This window comes from Otolemur garnettii, unplaced genomic scaffold, assembly GCF_000181295.1.
Source record: "Otolemur garnettii isolate 467f Iridium unplaced genomic scaffold, OtoGar3 scaffold00036, whole genome shotgun sequence".
In the NCBI taxonomy this organism is placed as follows: domain Eukaryota; kingdom Metazoa; phylum Chordata; class Mammalia; order Primates; family Galagidae; genus Otolemur; species Otolemur garnettii.
The window spans coordinates 6,911,210-6,933,021 of NW_003852431.1; the positions used below are offsets into that span (position 1 = coordinate 6,911,210).

Genomic DNA, 21,812 nt, shown 5'->3' on the forward strand with positions numbered 1-21,812 from the left:
ATGTGCTCACTTTTGTCTCTGTGTAACATTTGGTAATTCTCAAATGTTTTCAGTATTACTATTGTTATGTCATTTATGGAGCTCTGTGATCAGTGATCTCTGATGTAAATGTTTGGGCATGGAAGGCATATTAGACAGCAAACTTAATCGACAAATGTTGCGTTTGTTCCAACTGCTCCGCCAACTAGCTGGTCCCCAACTCTCACCTCCTCCTGGGGTCTTCTTTACTCCCTGAGATACAGCAATATGGAAATTAGGCCACTTAATAACTTTATAATAACCCCTAAGTGTTCAAGTGAAAGGAAGAGTCACATGTCTCTGTTTAATTCAAAAGCTAGAAGTGATTAAGATTAGTGAGGAAAGCTCCTCAAAACCCAAGACGGACCAAGATAAACTAAAAAAATAAATAAATAAAAAATAAAATAAAAGTTAGGCTTCTTGCAAGCAGCCAATCCATGAATTCAAAGGAGAAGTTGTTGAAGGAAATTAAAAGTGCTACTCCAGGCTGGGCCCCGTGGCTCACACCTGTTATCCCAGCACTTTGGGAGGCCAGGGCAGGAAGACTGCTTGAGGTCAGGAGTTCAAGACCAGCTGGGCAACATAATGAGATTGCTAGCTCTAGAGAAAAAAAAAAAAAAAAACTGGCTATACCTGTAGCCCTAGCTTGTAGCAGCCCGTATAGCTTATGGCTAGGAGGAGTGAGAGTTATAAGAAACACCTGTATAGCTCAATAATGGAACACCTTGGTGAAAAGGGCATGGAGAGGGATTTAGTTCTAACAAGCACGAGAGAGCTTGTGAGATGAGAGCATTGGTGAATTGGCAGTCTCTCAATCTCTACACCTGTGGTGTTGAGAGGCACAAGATCAGCCTTATATTAGGCTGGAGGAGAAGGCAGTCAAAAAGCATGTGCATTCCATCACAGACTCGCTGACTCTGACTCTGTCTCCTCTCCTGCCTACAGAACGCCAGCACGGCATCTCTCTGCTGAAGATTACCAAGCTCTGCTAAAGACTAAGATCAATCTTTCTAAGAAGACTGCTTTACTCTAAGACATTCTCTCTCCAGTTAAAGTAGATAGCCCTCAAGCACCTAAGAGAAACTGTACCTAAGCAAGGTATCTTAGCGGTCCACGTCTGGAACCTACCTAAGCCGGGCCTGAGACCTGGCCAGTCCCGGGCCCTGACAAGTGGTGTCAGAAGCAGGATAGTGAACACCACTGACACTAACTACTCCAAAGGCTGGGCCAGCAGGATCACTTGAACCCAAGAGTTGGAAATTGCAACTCCAGTGAACATGTCACTACATTCTGGTCTTGGTGACAGAGCAAGACTGTCTCAATAAAAAGGCTGTAGGTGAGTCAGTAGCCACTCTACTGAACACACGAATGATAAGACGATAAAACAGCTTTATTGATGATATGGAGAAAGTTTTAGTGGTCTGAATAAAAAAAAAAAAAAAAAAATCAAACCAGTAACAACATTCCTCTAAGCCAAAATCTAATCTACAGCAAAGCTGTAACTCTTCAATTCTATGAAGGTTGACAGACATGAGGAAACTGCAAAAGTCTGAAGCTAGCAGAGGCTGGTTCATGAGGTTTAAGGCAAGGGGCCATCTCCGTAACATGGAAGTATAAGGTGAAGCAGCAAGAGCTGATGGAGAAAATGCAGCAGGTTATCCAAAAGATACAGCAAAGATAATTGATGAAGGTGGTTACACCAAACAACAGATTGTCAGTACAGACAAAATACCCTTCTAGCGGAAGATCCCACCTAGGCCTTTCACAGTAGAGAAGAAATCAATGCCTGGCTTCAAAGCTTCAAAGGACAGGTTGGCTTTCCTGTTAGTACAGTGGTTCTCAACTTTCCTAATGCCATGACCCTTTAATACAGTTCCTCATGTTGTGGTGACCCCCAACCATAAAATTATTTTCGTTGCTACTTCATAACTGTTATTTTGCTACTGTTATGAATCGTAATGTAAATACCTGATATGCAGGATGTATTTTCATAGTTATAAAGGGGTCACGACAGGTTGAGATCTGCTGTGTTAGGGGCCCATGTAGCTAGCAACTTTAAGTTAAAACCAACACTCTACCACTCTAAAACTAGTAGGGCCTTTAAGAAGTATGCTAAGTTTCTCTGCCTACGCTCTATAAATAAACAACAAAGCATGGATGACAGCACATCCATTTACAATATAGTTTCCTGAATACTTTAAACCCATTGTTGAGACCTACTGCTAAGGAAAAATGTTTTTCAAAGTATTATTGTTCACTGACAATGTAACTGCATCATGCCCAAGCGCTGTGCTGGAGATGTATAAGGACATAGATATTGTTTTCATGCTTGCTAACACAACATCCATTTGTCAGTCCATGGATTAAGGAGTCATTTTGATTCTAAAGCCTTATTATTTAAGAAATACACTTCAGTCTAGCCAGGGTGACAGCGTGAGACTCTGTATCAAAAAGAAAAAAAAGATTGATGGGAGGAGGTCAAAATATTAATGTTAACAGGAATTTAGAAGAATCTGATTCCAATTCTCATGAATGACTTAGAGAAGTTCAAGTCCTCCGTGGGAAAAGTAACTATAGATGTGGAAGAAACAGAGAACCAGAAGTAGAACCTAGACGTGACTGAATTGCTCCAAGTTCATGATAAAACTTGAAGGAATGAGGAGCTGCTGCTTCTGGATGAGCAAATAAAGTGGTTTCTTGAGATGGAATCTACTCCTGACGAAGATGCTGTGAGCACTGTTGAAATGAAGGCAAGGAATTTAGAAAATCAAATTTAGAAATTTGGCTGATAAAGCAGCAGCAGTGTTTTGAGGAGATGAACTCCAATTTTAAGAGAAGTTCTACTGGGGGTAAAGTGCTATCAAATAGCATCATATGGCATGGAGAAGTATTTTGTGAAAGGAAAAGTCAAATGATATGGCAAAAGTTCACTGTTTGTTATCTCATTTTAAGAAACTGCCATCTTAACCCTGAGCAATCACCACTCTGATCAGTCAGCAGCCATTAAAACAGAGGCAAGACCCTCTCCTCTGCCAGCAAAAGACAGCATGATGCAGAAGACTTAGATCCTTAGCACTGTTCAGCCTTAAGGCATTTATATAAGCTATGTAGTTTTAAAAACATAAAGCTATTACAAACTTAATAGACTACAGTATAGGGTGAACATTACTTTTATGTGCATAAACAAAAAGACTGCTATGACTTACTTCACTACACTATTCGCTTCATTGTGTTCGTCTGAAACTGATGCAGATGTATCCCTGAGGTATGCCTGTATTTTTACATTTGTTTGTAATTGTCTCTATCTTCATCAGAATTTCTTAGACTTCCAACATGAAAAAACGTTTTATTTTACCAATACTTACCCCACTGTATTTTCATGGCTTTAGCACAACAATCTTTTAATGCTATCAATAACAGCTAAGTATTTCAATGTTAGGTCATGTTTAATCTAGTGACCGGAAGTGGTACTAGCAATATAATACTGAATGTTACTCATCAGAAGAGAAAAGAGTGATAAATTCCTAGGGAAAATTTCTTATCAGGGTGTAAAATTTACATATGCAGTCAAGTAAATAGATTTATTTAGTTCTGAGATCAGAGTAGAAGTAAAATCTATTTGCAAACAGCGCTTATAAATTTTAAGACAATAACATTTAAACTGTACATTTTAAGAAACTGGAACAATGACACACATTATCCAAGGAGATGTAATCTTTTATATTAACAGGTTTGTAAATTTTTGAAAAGTTTTAACACTCAAGATAGAAAAAAAAAAAATACCCACCACTAATAGATGACAGTTGAGTAGAAGCACTAAACTGCTGTTGCTTTACTTTTTACTTTTTCTTCTACCCTTTACAAGTAGTGGTCTTCAACCAGAGGACTTAAAAGTCTGGGGAGAGCCAGTTCTAAACCCTCTTCTTAGAAGTTCTCTGACTTTAAGCAAAATATTTAGCTACTATGAAGCTCACTTTTTCATCCATAAAGCTGACACAGACAGTTACTTGCTATTACAGGAAAACAGAGAAGAGCATTCAAGACAACTCTGGAAAGTGTGAAGCCTTGACACAAACGCCACGTGTTGTTATTGTTGCTCAGATCCATAAAAACTAGCCCAAAAATGACCTCATGAGAAATGCATCTCCACAGAAAACTAGCATGGACTGTGTTTAAAATACAATCCCATGTCACTTGACAACAGGGGAATGTACTGAGGAAAGTGTTAGGTGAGTTAGCCACCGTGGAACATCACAGGGTGGACTTACACAAACCAAGACGGGAGAGCCTACTCATACCTAAGGGTAGATGGTATACAGACGATTCCTCCTGGGCTCCTATGTGACTATACTGAACAGGAACTGTAACACAGTGGAATGTATTTGTGTTATCGAAATGTATCTAACCATAGAAAAGGTATGGTAAAAATATAGTATAAAATACAAAAACTGGTACACCTGTCTGGGGTACTTACCATGAATGGAGCTTGTAGGACTGGAAGGTGCTTTGGGTGAGAGAGTGGTGGGTGGGTGAATGTGAGGCCTACGACATTACTATACATGACTGCAGACTCATAAAATAAACACTGTACATTGGGCTACAACAGACCTATTAAGTACTTTTCTTTCTTCAACAGTAAATTAACCTTACCTTACTGCAATTTTTTATTTCGCATTATTTAACTTTTTGACTCCTTTGTAATAACACTTAGCTTAAAATACAAATATGCTGTACTGCTGTACAAAAATATTTTCTTCCTTTAAATCTTTATTTAATAAGCTTTTTTCTATTTTTAATTTTGTATTTTTTTCTAAACATTTTTATTAAAAAATAATACACAATTAGCTGAGCATTGTGGTGAGCGCCTGTAGTCCCAGCTACTCGGGAGGCTGAGGCAAGAGAATCACCTAAGCCCAAGAGCTGGAGGTTGCTGTGAGCAGTGTGACGCTGTCACAGCACTCTACCGAGGGCGAGAAAATGAGACTCTGTCTCAAAAGTAATAATAATAATAATACACAGGCACACATTAGTCTAGGTCTACACAAGTAAGGGTCATCAATATCACTGCCTTCCACTTCTACATCTTGTCTTGCTGGAAGGTCTTTAAGGGCAGTAACACCAAGCATGGAGCTGTCACCTCCTAGGTAAACAACGCCTTCTTGTGGAATACCTTCTGAAGGACCTGCCTGAGGCTGTTTTACAGTTAACTTTTTAAAAATTTAGTTAAAGGAATACGTTCTAAAATAACAATAAAGTACAACATTGTAAATACATAAACCAGTAGGACAGTCCTTTATTATATACTGTACATAATGCATACACTATATAGTCTTACATGACTAGCAGCACAGTGTAGGTTTATTTACACCAGCATCATCACAAACACACCGTGATACAACAGCAAAATGGCACGACAGCTACCACATCACAAAAGATAACAATTTTTCAGCTTTATTATAACTTATGGGACCATCATCACATAAGTGGTCCATCACTGACTGAGATGTTATGTAGCATGTAACTGTCCATGTTCTAATAAACGAAAACAACCCTGTATCAGACCATCCAGAGTAAGTTATTAGTTTTACCATGTCTTGAAATGTCCTTTACATGGAAATGTTCATGCATTTTTTTAGTAACAGGATCACATACGTTATTTCATATTCTACTTTTTAAATCTGTTATTTTCAAAGTATGTGATATCAATAAACGTTCTTCAAAAATCCTAATTTTAATGACTGTGCATTATTAAAATATATTGTTGTTTCAAAATGTACTGAATGATTCTCTTATTGTGAGTATCTGTGGTGTTTCCATTGATTAGTTATTAAAATCGCTTGCTGTCTTCACTGTCTCCCTGTTTGTGCTTTTTTTGGCCCATTATGCCAGCCTTCTGTTTGTAACACTCTGAAAAAAACATTATGGCAAAAGTCACCAATGACCTTCTAATAGCCAAAAGCATAAGACTCTGCAACTACAAACAGTGACTGCAAACTAGATTTATCTGGTTCAAATTCCATCTTTACCACTTAGAAGCTATGTGATCATGTGCAAATTATTTATTTTTCCATGATTTTTCTTCCTCATCTGTGAAATGGAGCTCATTTTTACATTACCTTTCCTTAATAATGGCCCCCCAAATGCAGGAGTGATGCTGACAATTCAGATATGCCAAAGAGAAGCCATAAACTTCTCCCTTTAGGTGAAAAGGTGAACATTCTCAACTTAATAATGGGGGGGAAACTGTAAGCTGAGGTTGCTAAGATTTATATTAAGAACAAACCTGTGGAATTGCCAAGAAGGAAAGAGAAGTTTTTGCTAGTTTTGCTCTTGCACTTCAGATTACAGAAGTCCTGGGCACAGTGCATGATAAGCACTTAGTTAAGATGAAAAAGGCATTAAATCTGTGGGTGGAAGACATGAACAGAAATTCATTCCAACTGATAGCAACATGTTATACCAGAAAGCACTGAGTCTATATTAAGACTTCAGCGAGGGATCCCCTCAAACAACTGACACCAAGATATTTACTGCAAGTAAAAGATGATTATACAGACTCAGGATTAGATTTGGAATGAAAAATATAAAAATTACTGGAGAGGTTGCATCTGCCAGTGAAGAATCTATCCCCAGATTTCTAGCAGAGTTGAAGAAGCTGCTTAAAGAGAAAGGATATTATCCAAACCAGGCTTCAACTGTGATGAAACCAGTTTCTTCTGGGTCTTAAAGATGCCCAGCAGAACCTGAATTTATTAACTTGCAAAGGAGGCATCAAGGCATAAGACATGGAAGGGCACATTAACTCTGGTACTATGTAGAAACACATAGGGCATATGACAAAGCCAGGATGGTGTACAGAGTGAAGACCCTATGCATTTCAAAAATGAAATCAAAAATTATTTCCCCATGTTCTGGCAACATAATCAGAAAGCGTGGGTGACAGCCATCTTGTTTATGGAATGGTTCCACCAATGATTCATCCCAGAAGTGAAAAATACTTGGAAGAAGGAAAGCTGAAATTTAAAGTCACATTAAGAATAGACATTGCACCTGGCTATCCTGAATCTGTTTGCTATGAAAGTAAAAATGTCAAGGTTGTATTTTTAACTCCATACTGCTTTTAACCATACTGCTTCAGTCCCTTGCCCAAGGCATCATTCAAGTTATCAAGCCCACAAATACCCGCCTGGTATTTGATTACATTCAAACAGCAATTGAGGCAGACCCTAATCTGGACATAATCATTCACTACTGCTAATGCAATAAAATTAACCAAAACTGCAATGAATGAATTAAAACCAGAAACTGCAAAGGCCTGCTTGAGGAACTTATGGAATGAAGTAGTGAATGATTTTAAAGGCTTCCTAAAGATCAATAGAGAATTTAATAAAACCATTCCTGCGGCAAGACAAGTTGGTGGAGAAGCATTGTCCAACATGCTTGATGAAGAAGTTAAAGAACGTATTGAAGAGCACTGACAAGTGTTAATAAACGAGGAATTGGAAGAACTTGCTGAGCTGTCTGCAGAGGAGGAGGAAGATGAAGTAGAATCAGCAACGTGCCCATTACTAAAATTTGCCAAAATGTTTTGAACTGCATAGACATTAAAGGACAACATTAAGGAACGTGATCTTTGGAAGGAACACAGAATTAAAGTCACCCGCATGATCACTGAAGGATTACAATCGCAGTAACAGGACTTTGATAAATTAAAAAGAAAGAGACAACTTCATGTTATAATGTTCTTCCAAATGATTTCAACCCAAAACTCCTTTCAACTATGAAGAACCCATAACTTATCATTGAAATCATCATCTGCTCCTCTCATGGAACCATCACCATCTTCATGGCTAGATGACCGGGTCACCTGAAGTAGATGATGCTCTTTCTGATGTATGTGTCAGAAAGTCAACAGCAGCCCAACCCTATGTCCAATGCCTTTGTTACTCCCCTCGCTTCATCTCATCGTGCAGGTTTATCATCTCACATCAGCACAAAAAGCAGGGTGGGGTAAGCACAACACAAGAAGCTATCTGCTGGGGGAGGGGACCACATTCGCATTACTTCTATTATATATAATATTACAACTGTTCCATTTTATTATTAGTGTTAATCTCTCACTATGACTAGTTCATAAATTAAACCTTATCATAGATATATATGTATAAGAAAAGACATAGAATGTGTAAGATACAGTACCATCCATGTTTTCAGACACTCACTGTGTATCTGTGAACATACCTCTCTCAGACGTGGGGACTACCGTAATTTTATAACCAGGTAACAAAAAGATAACCTTAAGGTTTCTAGCCTGTGGAAGTCATTTACTGAAACAGGGAACACTGTAGAAGGGGAAGGTTTGGTGGTAGGGGAAAGAGAAAGTAATCTGTTGTAGTAGTTTTAAAAGTCAGTTTACAAGTTCTCTGAAACTCTTCTCATCAAGAAGTAGAAACTAATTCCTCACCTCCTGAATAAGGACTAAACTTAGTAACCCACTTCTAATGAACCAGAGACAGCACAAGTGTTACCATGTGACTTCAGAGGCAGTATTATGACAAGTAATATAACGTATACCTGGCTTTTTCTCACAACACTTGTTCTTGAAAGCCAGTCACCATTCAGTGAAAATGCCTAGGCCACAATGAGAAGCCACATACAGGGTGGCTGAGGGCCACAGTCCAAGTTGAGGGCTAGCTATACAGCCAACTAACTAGTTCCAGCATCAAACACAAAACATGTCACAAAAAGAAAGCCTCTGAGATGATTCCAGCCTCAGGCATCATCAGACAACAATTACATGGGAACTTTGGGAGGGAAGAGCATTGCTCACGCCAGTCCACTCCCAGAACCATAAGAATTAACAGTACTAAATGACTGCTATTCTACCCTATTTAATTTAATGTTATTTATTACACAGCAATAGCAATGGCAGCCACAACAAAGACACCACAATTTCACTCTTAAAATTACCACCTTTCATTCTTCAGACGTACACCTCATCAGACATACAACATTTTCTTGTTTCAAAGTTACCATCAAATTGATTTTTAAAAAAGAAAATAGGGTAGCAAATTCATTATATTCTAGAAACTTGTACAGTCTGGAAGAAAATTTAGCAAATGTTTTAATAAGCAGCAAACCAGCTATTAAATCTTACAGCCAAAGACAAATAAAATTAAGAAATATCAATATATAAACTGTGCATAAACCTGAGCACTGAACAAGTAAATCAGTCAAAGAAACATTATACAAATAAAAAGACTAAGCACTTATTAATTTAATTTATGGGAATACTTTCATGAAAATGATTTTCACTAAATGAAAAAAAATATGAATTTGGTGGAAAAAATACTGGCTCTATTTACACATTCCAGATGCAAAATAATAACCAGAGAAAGCTGGCAGGAGTGTGAGAAAAGTAGATAATATTAATTTCAGAATACGATACAAGAAGCACAAAATATTCTAGCGAAAGTTTTTTTCTATTAAAATGTTTTTCAATAACTGATTTTCAAAACAAATGTTTAATAATGAATTTATAAAATATTAGACGCTATTTACAACTTATTTGCCAAATACCTAGAGAATTTATAATACTATATAAAATCAAACAATCACACAAATTAAATAATATACGAAATCATGATATTATTTAAAAAGTTATCAAAACGACCAATTTACCATTGCTGGGAAAATAAAAATTGTGGCCAGAGTAAGAGACCAGTTCTTTAGCATGCCTTGAATAAGATGAACAGTAGCAAACAGTATTACTGCTTTGTAGTCAAGAATCATTACCATGTGTTTGGATAACACCACGTATCCCCTTCACCTCCAGTCACACATACTCACAATCACTCATCAGTACCATCTTATTTTACGACTCTGTAAGTATGTACACATATACACATGTCTATACACCTGGATACTCAAGTATGTATATGTGCATGTATGTACATGTGTGAGTATGCATGTGTGTTTAGAAGCCCATCATAACTGCACAAAGCACACTGTCAAAAAACATGAACCATGAGAACATCACTCGCCGTTTCGCACCTGAAGTTGTCGGTACTTCCACAGTAATACTACTGTATGGTGGAGGAGAAGAGTCAGTTGCAAGTGCTGGTGCTGAGGGAGCAGTCTGCATGGTCTGTGGTGACGGGTGTGAAGTAGACGGCTGCTCTACAGAAGGTGATTCTGAATTGTCCTCTTCATTGTGAAGCTAAGAGAATAAAAGAAAAAGAAAAACTTAATGTAAGGCTACTTATAATTTTTTTAATTCAAGCTAATATTAAAAGATCATTTCCAGCAAAGAATTACTTTTTAGCTGAACACAAAGTAAAATCAGCATTTTAAAAAAAAGAAAAAAAAATTTAAAGGCCTCATCATCAAGATGCTTAGAATTTTAATACTTAGTTTCTACATAATAAAAATGAAGTTCAAATTAAGAATTTACAAAGAAAAAAATTACAGTTCAAAATCGATTCTAATTCATTACTACAGCAGAAATCAAAGGTCTGCCACGTACAGTTAACTACATACAGTAAAGAAAAGCAAGAATCCTAATAACATAACCATAATATCATCTCTACTAAAACTTAATCTAGAATAATTAGAAATGGAAACAGAATTAATGAAATGGAATAACAATGTATATACATTCTAAAATGTGAAGTATTTTTTAAGTAGGTTTTCCCAAATACAAAAAATAATTACCTATAATGTAACATAAGCCAACATGTATATAAAATTGCAGAAAATGTTATTCATCACAGCAAATTCACTGAGAGTTCAGTAACTGCTAATACATTGAGCTCTTAACTCATTTAATCCTCACCACAAACCTATAGGGTAATGACTGTTATTATCCCCCTAATTAAAAGAAAAAAAAAAAAAAACCACCCTGGGAAATACAGAGACTTACTTGCCAAATATCCCAACAGCTAGGAGAGGTGAAGACAGGAATTAAACACAAGTGTGTGGCTACTGACTTTTTACTTCATATACACAATCTTTAAAATTGTCATTCTTTAGGAACTGATAATAACTACATGCAGGCAAACTAATGATATGAGCCAGAGATACTGACACTATAAGTGATTCATCAGCTGGCGTGGTGCCCCCACTGGTAATCCCAGCAATCTGGGAGGCTGAGGCAGGAAGACTGCTGGAGATCAGGTGTTTGAGACCAGCCTGAGCAAGAGTTCCACAAAAAAATACAAAAATTAACCAGGTATATTGGTATGCACCTGTAGTCCTAGCTAATCAGGACCAAAAAGTGAAAATAGAAAACTCAGCCAGATGTGGTGGTTCATGCTTCTAGTCCCAGCTACACAGGAGGCAAAGGGAGGAGGATCACTTGAGTCTAGGATTCTGAGGTTGCAGTGAGCTATGATGACACCACCGCACTCTAGCCTAATCAGAGTGAGACTCTTGTCTCAAAAAAAAAAAAAATTTTTTTTTCATCAAGAAGGTACTATAATTGATCTTGAAATGTATTTGGAAAAAGCCTTATTAAGATATTTTTAATAGGCTTGGCACCTATGCTCAGTTGTTAGGGCTCTGGCCACATGCACCAGGGCTAGCAGGTTCAAACTCAGCCAGGGCCTGCTAAGAAAACAACAATAACAACAACAACAAAAATAGCCAGGTGTTGTGGCGGGCACCTGTAATCCCAGCTACTTGGGAGGTTGAGGCAAGAGAATCACTTAAGTCCAAGAGTTTGAGGTTGCTGTGAGCTGTGATGCCACTGCACTCTACCCAGGGCAATATAGTGAGACTCTGTCTCAGAAAAAAAGAAAGAAAGAAAATATTTTTAATATACTTTTAAAATTAGCATATCAGTTTGAAAATAAATTGCCAGTTTTTAATTAAATTTTATTTAGTTTTCATATCTTAATTTGTTACTTTATGAAATTTAATGTCAAAAAAACTACTCAAAGAAATTTTGCTATGGAGCTACTATACATACAAATTGAATACTGTGATGCAGCAAAACAACAATGAAATCTGGAGTTTAGAAAGAACAGCATGTAGATTCTGCTTTATCTTTTAGGAACTTTGATAAACTCACTTTTTCTGTGCTTTAGTGTAACCCCTAAGTTCTGAATGCAGTCAAAAACCTCATAGGGTTGTACAAAATATTTGAAAAACATCTAGCATAACACCACACAGGAGGCATTTAGTAAATACTGGTCTCCCCCTTTTATTTCTTATACTTTATTTCATGAACTCAAAACAGAAATTATGTGGTACTATTAGTCCAATAAATAGTCATACTCTTATCTCCAAAACTAAAAATACATATATGCAAAGTAAAACAGGAGGTCAATTTACAGCATTGCTGTTTGCATGTCTTTGTAAGTGATCACACTAGCAAAACATGTCTTGGCAAATGAAAAAAAAGCCATACCACTGGCCAATCCACCAGGCCCAATGGAGGGCCCTGTTTGTCACCTAACACTTGATAGCAGCACATCCACACATCTCATCTGGGTATTTTTTGAAAACATTCAGTGAGGTATCTACCTTCCAGTTATTACATGAGTATTTATCATCTTTAGGTAGAATGAAGGTCTACACTACTGGAGACATACCAGTGAAAATGAAAGAACAGTTGATAGGCAGGAAGCCTATATTCCCAGCCGGAATTAATCATAATGCTTATAGTTTTCTTATAATTCTAAAACACTTATATATATTTATAAAGACTATCTACAGATAATTTTAAGAAAGCTTTCTTGGCTTCCTTTTTTCCTTCAGGCAAAAAAACAGTGGTTCATTCATCATGTGACTGTTCCCCACCCAGTTACTGTATTAAAGACATTTTAGTTTTCATCTGCTATATTGCCCACATTTTTTTTCAGGAGGCCCATAAGTAGGAAGAACGGGAATGACAGCTTTGGGGGTGAGGTGTGAATAGGGCACAGAGCCTAATTTATTACTGAACTATATACAAGAAGGTTCCCTTCACCTGGCCCCTCTTTTTTTTTTTTGCTATTTAGGCAAATGTAAAAAACTGTAAAATAAAACCATTGGACAACATGATTAAGGGAAATTATTCCCAAATGGCATTGTCTAATTTAATATACATGTGATTTGATTTGAACTCTTGTAATGGACTTATTTAAAAGGCAATCAAAGTTGGTTTATTTATAGAGGCAGTTTTACTGCTTACAAAATGTCAAAATTAAAATGTTGCATTTGAAGTAAATTGGAAGTTACATGCTGCAGTAGGCAGCGGTTGTTTACTGAGTTCTGGGTTTTACTGTTGATGCATGGCAGTGTTCACTGTGTATCATAATCTTGTAAAAGTAAAACTGTAGGTGTTAGGTGGGGCAGTTGAAATAAATCAGGGTATGTTTCACAAGTTCCAAAGCTTTACTTTAAAGCTCATGTGTAATAGTGTCTACAGTTATTTCTTTTACTGTGGTTCTTTTCACTGTATTTTTTGAGTAAATTTTGCCATGTTTTAAAATTTTACCATTAATTCTGGGGAACACATTTATGTATTTGATGTGCTGAGGAGTGTTTTGCCATGTAAAGATTTTTTTCTTCAGTAAAGTTAATTGTATCTACATTGGCAGCTCAATATGAGATGCGGAGAGTGGTTTTCTCTTTTTGACACTTTCACTATGATATTGTTGACATTACCAAGGAAATATCTGTGCTTTCCTTCTTTTGCCTTACTTGCTTATCTAATTCTTGCCCTTCAAGGTATAGTTAGTTACAGATGACTGCCTGAGGCATTCTCCAAAGTATGTGTAATGGAAAAGTGTGGGAGTTGCTGGTCAGGAGTCATTCAGCGCCCACGTGGAAACATGATGCAATGCAAACAAAGCTTGTAAAGTTTATAATCATAAAGTTCACTTTATGACTATTTGGTCTTCAAATTCAGTTTCTGTAAGTTGTTTTGTGGAAAGAGTTGTTTTAGTAATTTGAGAAATTATTTTAGGTGTCTTTATTACAGTTTTGTTAAGTTATAATACATTTATTAACTCAAAATGTTTTGCTAGTGTGATCACTAATGAAAAACATGCAAAGAAAAGTCTTTTCTTTCTTGTTTGAATTTGAGCATAGGTTGGAACCACAAGGATAGAAATGTAAGATTTTTGCTCTAACGTTTTTTTTAAGTTGTAGGGAAAAAAGCTATCTAAAGAACTGATTTTTTGTGATTATCATATTATGGCCATCAAGGGACAGAACCAGGAAGGAGCTAGTAGTTGCACTGAGACAAATTTTAGCTTAATAAAAAAAATCCTTATTATTAGAGCTACTCATGAAACTAGCCCTTTTTGTGAGACAACAAAATTTTTCAAGCAGAGTTTGGATGACAAACTAGCAAGGCTGTGGTCCCACTGGGTGACCACACCTGCTTTTCTCAGGACACACTTTATAGCTGTTGTTCCAGAGTCTCCAATTAAGCATTTTTCCCATCCCATTTAGCCTCAAAAATGTTCCAGTTTGCTAAATTAAATGGTTCAATCTATATATAATGGAATTCTTGTCCCAGGAGGATAGTAAAATGATGACACAAAGACTCCTTCTAACTCTAAGACACACTGAGAATTATTTTTAATGCCTAGTCTCTATCATTCTATGTCACCTTATTAAATATTTGATTTAGAAGAACAAGATTAGAGTCACAATAAAACCAAATGGCATAGTCAAGCTACTCATCTAAGTCATCCAGGAAGAAAGTAAGCCACCTCATCAGTGCTTCCCGTCAGTGCTGTTCAGTAAATGAAGCTATATTTTCTACCGATAAAACTAAATCATAGCTGTCTTTCTCATACACACAGCCATTGAAGAAAATTTTAAAAAGTAGAATTTTCTTAAATTTAGCATTCTTTACCAAATGTTTTCCTACTAAAACTCTCTTTCCAGATAAGCGGTGTCCAACTTTGGTTAAAATTAAAAGAAAATATAAGCCACAAGTCACAATAATATAAAGTGGAAAGGCTTGAGAGAGAGTAACACAGCTAACCCAAGTAGTCTGAAGTCTCTAACAGCTAGTTATTACCTTCCTTAGTAAGAAAAGGAGAGGGGTTTGGAGAACATCTACATCACAAAGACCTCCAAAGGAACAAGGAATCCAAACTGGATCTTACATAAACTTCTATTTTCAAAAGAATTACAACTCTGGTTAAATTCCTTTTCATATGCTAAAACAGCAACAGAAATACGGAAATCCTAAGACTTTCTCCTTGCGTACTACATGCTTTATATAGCACAACTCATTAGCTGTGCTCACAGTCCTTCAATTAAATGACATATACTTCTTGAAATGTTCTAAAATATCAACAGAAAGATACTCTCTTCAAATTCCATATAGCTTACTCAGAGCTAACCTACAAAAATATTTACTGACAAACGTGTCCTATAATTAGGCCTCTTTATCAATAGGTACGATCGTAACACCGTTTATTAACAGCTTGCTGATTTCCAAGTCTTTCCAGGGCAGGAGAAAAGAGCGAAAAAATGAGAGAAAAATACTTGAGTGTGCTGGGCTGGCACCTTCTCATACTTCCTTCCCTCGAAGATTGTCCATTTTTTTAGGACACTGCTCCCTGTTGGCCTCCACTTACCTTCTCAAAGTCTCCAGATAATCTAACAATCAAGTTCACATCAGTTTAGCGTGAAAAGACCATAATGTACATCATAAAGGTCTGTGGATTATATTTCATCATGAGAACATGCTCAGCCTCACTTTTGTGGGTTTTATACCACAATACATGTTAGATACAACATATTTTAAGTTTACTTTTTAAAAAATAGCATTTTTTGAAATCTGGTCACTAATATAAGCTTGGGTCTCTTCATGGAATGTCCAAATTTCATCAATGCAAGCAGCTTTTTGAGATATACTTACTAGTAACTATGCTGTAGTCTTACACGATTAGGGTAGATGTGGTTGTGCCCACAGACTCCCTCCCATCCCTCTTTCATTATAAATCCACAGTAATTAGGGGGGAAATTAACCCACTCCACTCAAAGAAGTGGTCTCATGTTGTAGACCATGAATATCTACAACAGTCAGTACACTCCTTTGGCACCGGAAGTGGTTTCCAACTAGCATGGGTCTTGAACAGGGGATCTGGGTCAAAAGCAGGTGATGGGTAAGGAAGAACTGATGACTAGAAAAGGAAAGCTGGAAGAGTGATGAGCCCTGCCCACTCTGCCCCCTTCCTCAACACAGCTAAGGAAACACCCTTTAGCCTTTGGGCAAATTAACAGAGCTGACTAATTTCCAAAACAAATCTGCCAGTGCACAAATTAACTTCCATAAGAAAAGATAACATGGTGATTCTAGTTTTTAAGATTTTCCTCCTTCAGTGGCTTGAGGATAGTTTAAAAACCCAGATAGCGAAGCTATTCCAAAGTATTCTTAAAAAGCAAAAGAAATTTGACTTATGTAGATTTATAAAACTATTTAAATATTTGAGTTTCCAAATATTTCAATGGTCTGATTTTCACAACTAACATATTACTCTATCCCACATAGGCAATGATAACAATTTATAATAAAAAAGTTTCATTTCTTCTGTTTCTTTAATCAAATTAAATAAGAACATTTTGACAGATTCTCCAGAAAGTTTCTGATTTGCATGTACCAAAAATTAGTAAATGTGGTAGCTGGTGAAGTTTAAAAAATAAAATTGCATAAAGAGTACATAATAATAAAGGACTAAGGCATTAAAGCATAGTTAGAATATCAAAATTCAGCAATCAGAATCTCAACATTCAAGAGATTTCAAAAGCAAATCTATTTGGAAACAAGAACAGGAAAACAAGAGCTAGTAAATTCTAATTGCACCCATTTCCTTCTAGCTAACAATGGGCTACAAGTGTGTGCTGCTTTATGAGGCCCTAGGTGGTTAGGGACCCTGGCAATCTCTAATTAGATTTGGGAATGTTTCTGCTTCCCCATCAAATCATAAGTTTCTGAAATTTAGTAAGTATGCTTTGTTCATCTTGGTATCCCCTAAAACAGGCAGCAGAGTTTAGGGCACAGAGTTGCCATCACATTAAATGCAAAGTGCTCTAAGCCCCTCAAGACTTTTTCTCTCACCTACCTGGGAGCTAATCAAGTAATGGATGCAGTATTTGCTGAACACCTGAAGATCAAATACCATATACCTCACAGATTTCTACGATTCTCTTAGTGCTTCATACATAGTTGAAACTTGAAATAATTAATTTCTCAACTGTTATGAGGCAGTCACATAATTTAATTAACAAATATCTCCCCTAAAAGTTTATGAAATTAAACTGTCTTTCAAAAACCATAGGTAACTGAACTTATATCCTAAACAAAAATATAAATTCCAACCCCACATCACCCAATCAAATTAAGGAAGAGTCTTTACTACTTTAGAGATGGCCATGCTCATCATGCTCTGAAGAAAATCAAAGTATTTCATCCTAAAGTATACTTTGACATATTTTGAGATGTCTACCTGTACATAAACATGAACAAGATGATGCTCACCAAGTGCTAATATACCAACCATTATTTCTGGTTGGTAAAATCTGAGTGCCTAGATTACTTGTTTTTTGTATATTACACCATATATATTTTTTTTTTAATTTAATTTTTTTTTTTTTTTTTGGAGACAGAGCCTCAAGCTTTCCCCCTGGGTAGAGTGCTCTGGCATCACAGCTCACAGCAACTTCCAACTCCTGGACTCAAGTGAGTCTCCTGCCTCTGCCTCCCAAGTAGCTGGGATCACAGGAACTCGCCATAATGCCTGGCTATCTTTTGGTTGCAGCCATCACTGTTGTTTGGCGGGCCAGGCTGGATTTGAACCCACCACTTTAGGTGTATGTGGCTGGCTCCTTAGACACTTGAGCCACAGGTGCCGAGCCACCACTTATATTTTTAAAAATAAGTATACATCACTTTCATAAAAATAAAAAGGTCATTACAAAAACACACAGTGCAGCCTAATAATTCCCATTTTATGACTATAGCTTAAGGAATGAATCAGAAACTTAAGACTTCTTTATAAAGCTGCACATCATGATGTTTTAATACAAAAATGGGGAAAAAACCTACTTATTCCATTATAATCAAATGTTATACAGCCACTTAAAATGATGCTTTGGAAGAATATTTAACAACATAAGGAAATGATCATGAGAAGATGTTAAAGTAACAAAGTTGTGTGTGTGAATCATACGTTTCAATTTTAAATAAGGCAAAATGTTAATAGTTTCAAAATAACTGTTAGTTGACAAAATAGGTAGCATAGTTGCGTAAAGGCTGTATTTTCTTTCTTTTTCCTGTATTTTTTCCCAAGTGGCCTAGAATAGGGATGAAAGTAAGAAACATACTTTTTTTTTTTATTTTTAATGTAAGACAGAATGTGACATGTTAAAGAGATTTCCATCTGTGCATAAGGGAATAAATTTCTACAAGTTAGAAAACCCACATTGGTTAAATTTCTCAACTATAATAAACAAGATCATCACCGAGTCTACAACTGTTCAATAACCTTTTATAATCATTATCATCTGCACAAGCAAAGAAAGTCAGGTATACAATCATGTTTGTTACTCCCATCAATCATTCAACAGTATTAAATACATATAGTAGCATTACCATGTATCTATTTTAATGTGATAATTTCTAACAAAATCCAGCTAGAGATCAAAATGATTCATCAGGGCCTTTCTTTTCATTCCTACCTCTACCAAGATTTTTTCTCATGGTGCCCTTTGCCATACCTACCGTGTTTCCCCAAAAATAAGACCTACCCAAAAAATAAGCCCTAGCAGGATTTCTATGCATTTGTTAAATATAAGCCCTACCTGATAAGACGACTTAGTAATGCATTTTGCCATGCATATACATTCATCTACATAAGTTACAAAGGCAGTCAGTCTGTTTTCACAGTAATACTATGTATTCTTTGGAACTCCAAATGGAAGGACGGTACACAAACATTGCGAGAAACATGACACCAAACTTCCAACTGCTTTATTCAACAACTGAACTGATAAGGCCTCCGAACTTTTCACCAACAACGTTGTGAGGTGCTCACTAAGCTCTCTGCATGTTGGGACAGTCACCGTTGCGTTGGTCAGTTTTCTTCTACCACTGTCCCATGTATAAGTGTAAACAGTGCCTCTTCAATTCAAAGTAAACTCTGTAAGTCCGACAATTTCACATTCTCTAAACGCTTCATGACAAGAAAGTACAAAAATGACAGTGACATGGTACAAGGACACAGCAGCAGATGGACAAAGCTCCCACTAGCCAAATCTGGGATGATCCAAGCCTCAAAATAAATGATGACAGTATCAGATTATAACTCACAGAATAAAATACAAATCTGTGACTGTATATTGATATAAAAAAATACATTGAGAGCAGGGGGAAATGCTTCCCTACAGAATTATGACTAATAAATGTAGAAAAAATGATAAAATTGAGAAATCACCATTTGACAACCACCACAGTTTATAACTCTTTCAAGAAAGAATAACCAATGAACTCTAAAACCAATGAACGTATAATAAAACAGGAGATTTGTAGGGTACACCACAAAATGACTTACCTGAACCTTTCCAGAACATTAATGTCGTGAAGACAAAAAAAGTTAGAGGACTGCTTCAAGTAAAGGGGAACTAAGAAACTTGAAAACTAAGCATAACAAATGTCTAATCACAGATCATGATCCTGATTCCAAAAACAAGTTTTTACTTTTGCTATATATGACATTTGTAGGAAAACTGGTAAAATATATTCAGTTTTGCATAAATGGTATGGATTTTGAGAACTGCATTCTACTTATGTAAAAGAATGTTTCTGTTTTTAGGTAATAAACACTGAAATATTTAGATGTAAAGGAACATCATGTCTGCCGTTTAAATGTTCCAGAAAATATATGTGTGTGTACATCTACACGCACACAAAGAAAGGGAATATCACAAAGTAAATGTGATGAAATGTTATCATTTGGGGAAACTGGCTAAAGAGTACACAGGAATTCTTTTAGTATTTTTACCACTTTTTTGTGAGTCTAAAATTATTTTAAAACAAAATTTAAAATACAAAATGCTATATAGAAGAAAATAAGATATATTATGTAAAAACAACTATAGTAACTTAAACCTTTACAATTCAGATCCTAACAATTGTTACTCCATCTCTAGAAACCCTCTCTGACATTAACTCTTCTATCCCTTCAGCCATTTTACAAAAACCTCTCCACATTGAAATCCAACTTCCGCTGGATGGCACTACATCCCTGAAAGCCCTCTCAAGTAAGAATGTTAATTCTTCCATTCCTTCCCCTTCATCTGGGAACAAGACAACAAGGAAAATTTTCTTGAATATCGTCAATTCCAGATTAAGAGCTTCATGAAGTTTACAATGCCTATATCACATAGGCTATCAGATCTTCTTACCCTGTTCTTACCAGTAGTATTTACAAGGGTCCAAGTTATTCTCCATAAGGAAGATTTACAAGCCAGTTCCCCATCCTCAAAATCACCCTACCATTAATATGAGACACATCAGTTACAAAACAGAAGTAATGATACCTATAGTTGAGTCACACAGGTAACTACCTCAGTTCTCTACTACGCTAACAGACTCCCTGACCTGGTCATCTTCTAGAACTGCATACATCTTGGTCCCTTACTTCCACTGAGTCTATTCTTTGGGCACTGCATTCACTGCCTCTGGGTTTACCACCTTCTGCCCTATGTAGCCTGGACAGTAAAATGAAAAACTTGCGTGACTCCAACACCCTCAATTACCAAGTTCTCTTATCCTTGGCCACATCTACCCTATCAAAACCCAATATGGGATGAATCTGTCTATGGCCTTTATATCACATGACTATGTAGATAGGGCCTTCACAAACAGTCATCACCAGGGCCAGTGTTTCAGCTCCCCTACTTGCTTTCCCTCACTTCCAATCGTGCAACCCCCAGTCAAGCAAGAGTCCCTCAACTTCTCTACCCTGCACTGCAAACTTGGCATCATGGCATCCATCCTAACTTATGTTCTTCACTCCCAAGTGCCAGACAACTGCACAGAGAAGATCCTGCCTCCCAAAGGGTTGTTTTTTTTCTTTAAATTATTTCTCCTTCCTTCTCAACACCACTTCTCTCTACCCACATGTATATTCTATTCACACCATATTGTAAAAAGAAAAAACCTACCCCAGCTAAAAATACTTTTTCTCCTGCTTTTTAAACTAGTTCCATCTTTCCCTTCTTTCCCTCAGTGACAAAAATCCTGAAAAGAAACAGTGCATTCTCTGCTCTTCTAATTCTTCATACTCCTAATTCTTATTTCTTCACCAAACCATTACTATCTGACTTCACTCAAACCTCTCCTGCTAAGAACAACGACCTTCTAACTGTTAAACCTAAAAGGATATTTTCAGTCCTCAAGTGATTTAAATCTTCAATACACTCAACACAGAGGACTGCACTTCTAATTAATTTTTCTCTAGCTTCTTGGGCTTCCTTCTGGTTTTCTTCTATCTCTGACCATTCATTCTGCTTCTTTTATAGCAATCCTTACTTTCCTCTGCCAACTTTAAAGGGCCTTAGTTAAAACGAAATCCAGAGCTCTGAATATAGTCTCTGCCACAAGGACTGAAGCTGGACAGTGTGTAACTGGTTTGGTTTAGTTTCATTTGCAAGACATTAAAGCAAATAACTCCACATAATACTGTTAAAGTTACCGGTGCAAGCATTCTTTTGTTGTTATAAAAATTAGCATGATGTATGGACTTATCCGATTTTACATCTTTTTTTTTTCTTTAGAGAGAGTC

At 36.5% G+C, this 21,812-nt stretch overlaps 1 protein-coding gene across 1 annotated transcript in view; it reads right to left on the reverse strand.

The window, feature by feature from the left end:
• Nucleotides 1-21,812, reverse strand: part of NDFIP2 (Nedd4 family interacting protein 2) — a 66,633-nt gene that overhangs the window by 21,278 nt on the left and 23,543 nt on the right. The window contains exon 2 of the mRNA XM_003789732.3: nucleotides 10,072-10,237. Coding sequence (XP_003789780.2) covers nucleotides 10,072-10,237 — 166 coding nt within the window. The remainder of the gene's footprint in view (nucleotides 1-10,071; nucleotides 10,238-21,812) is intronic.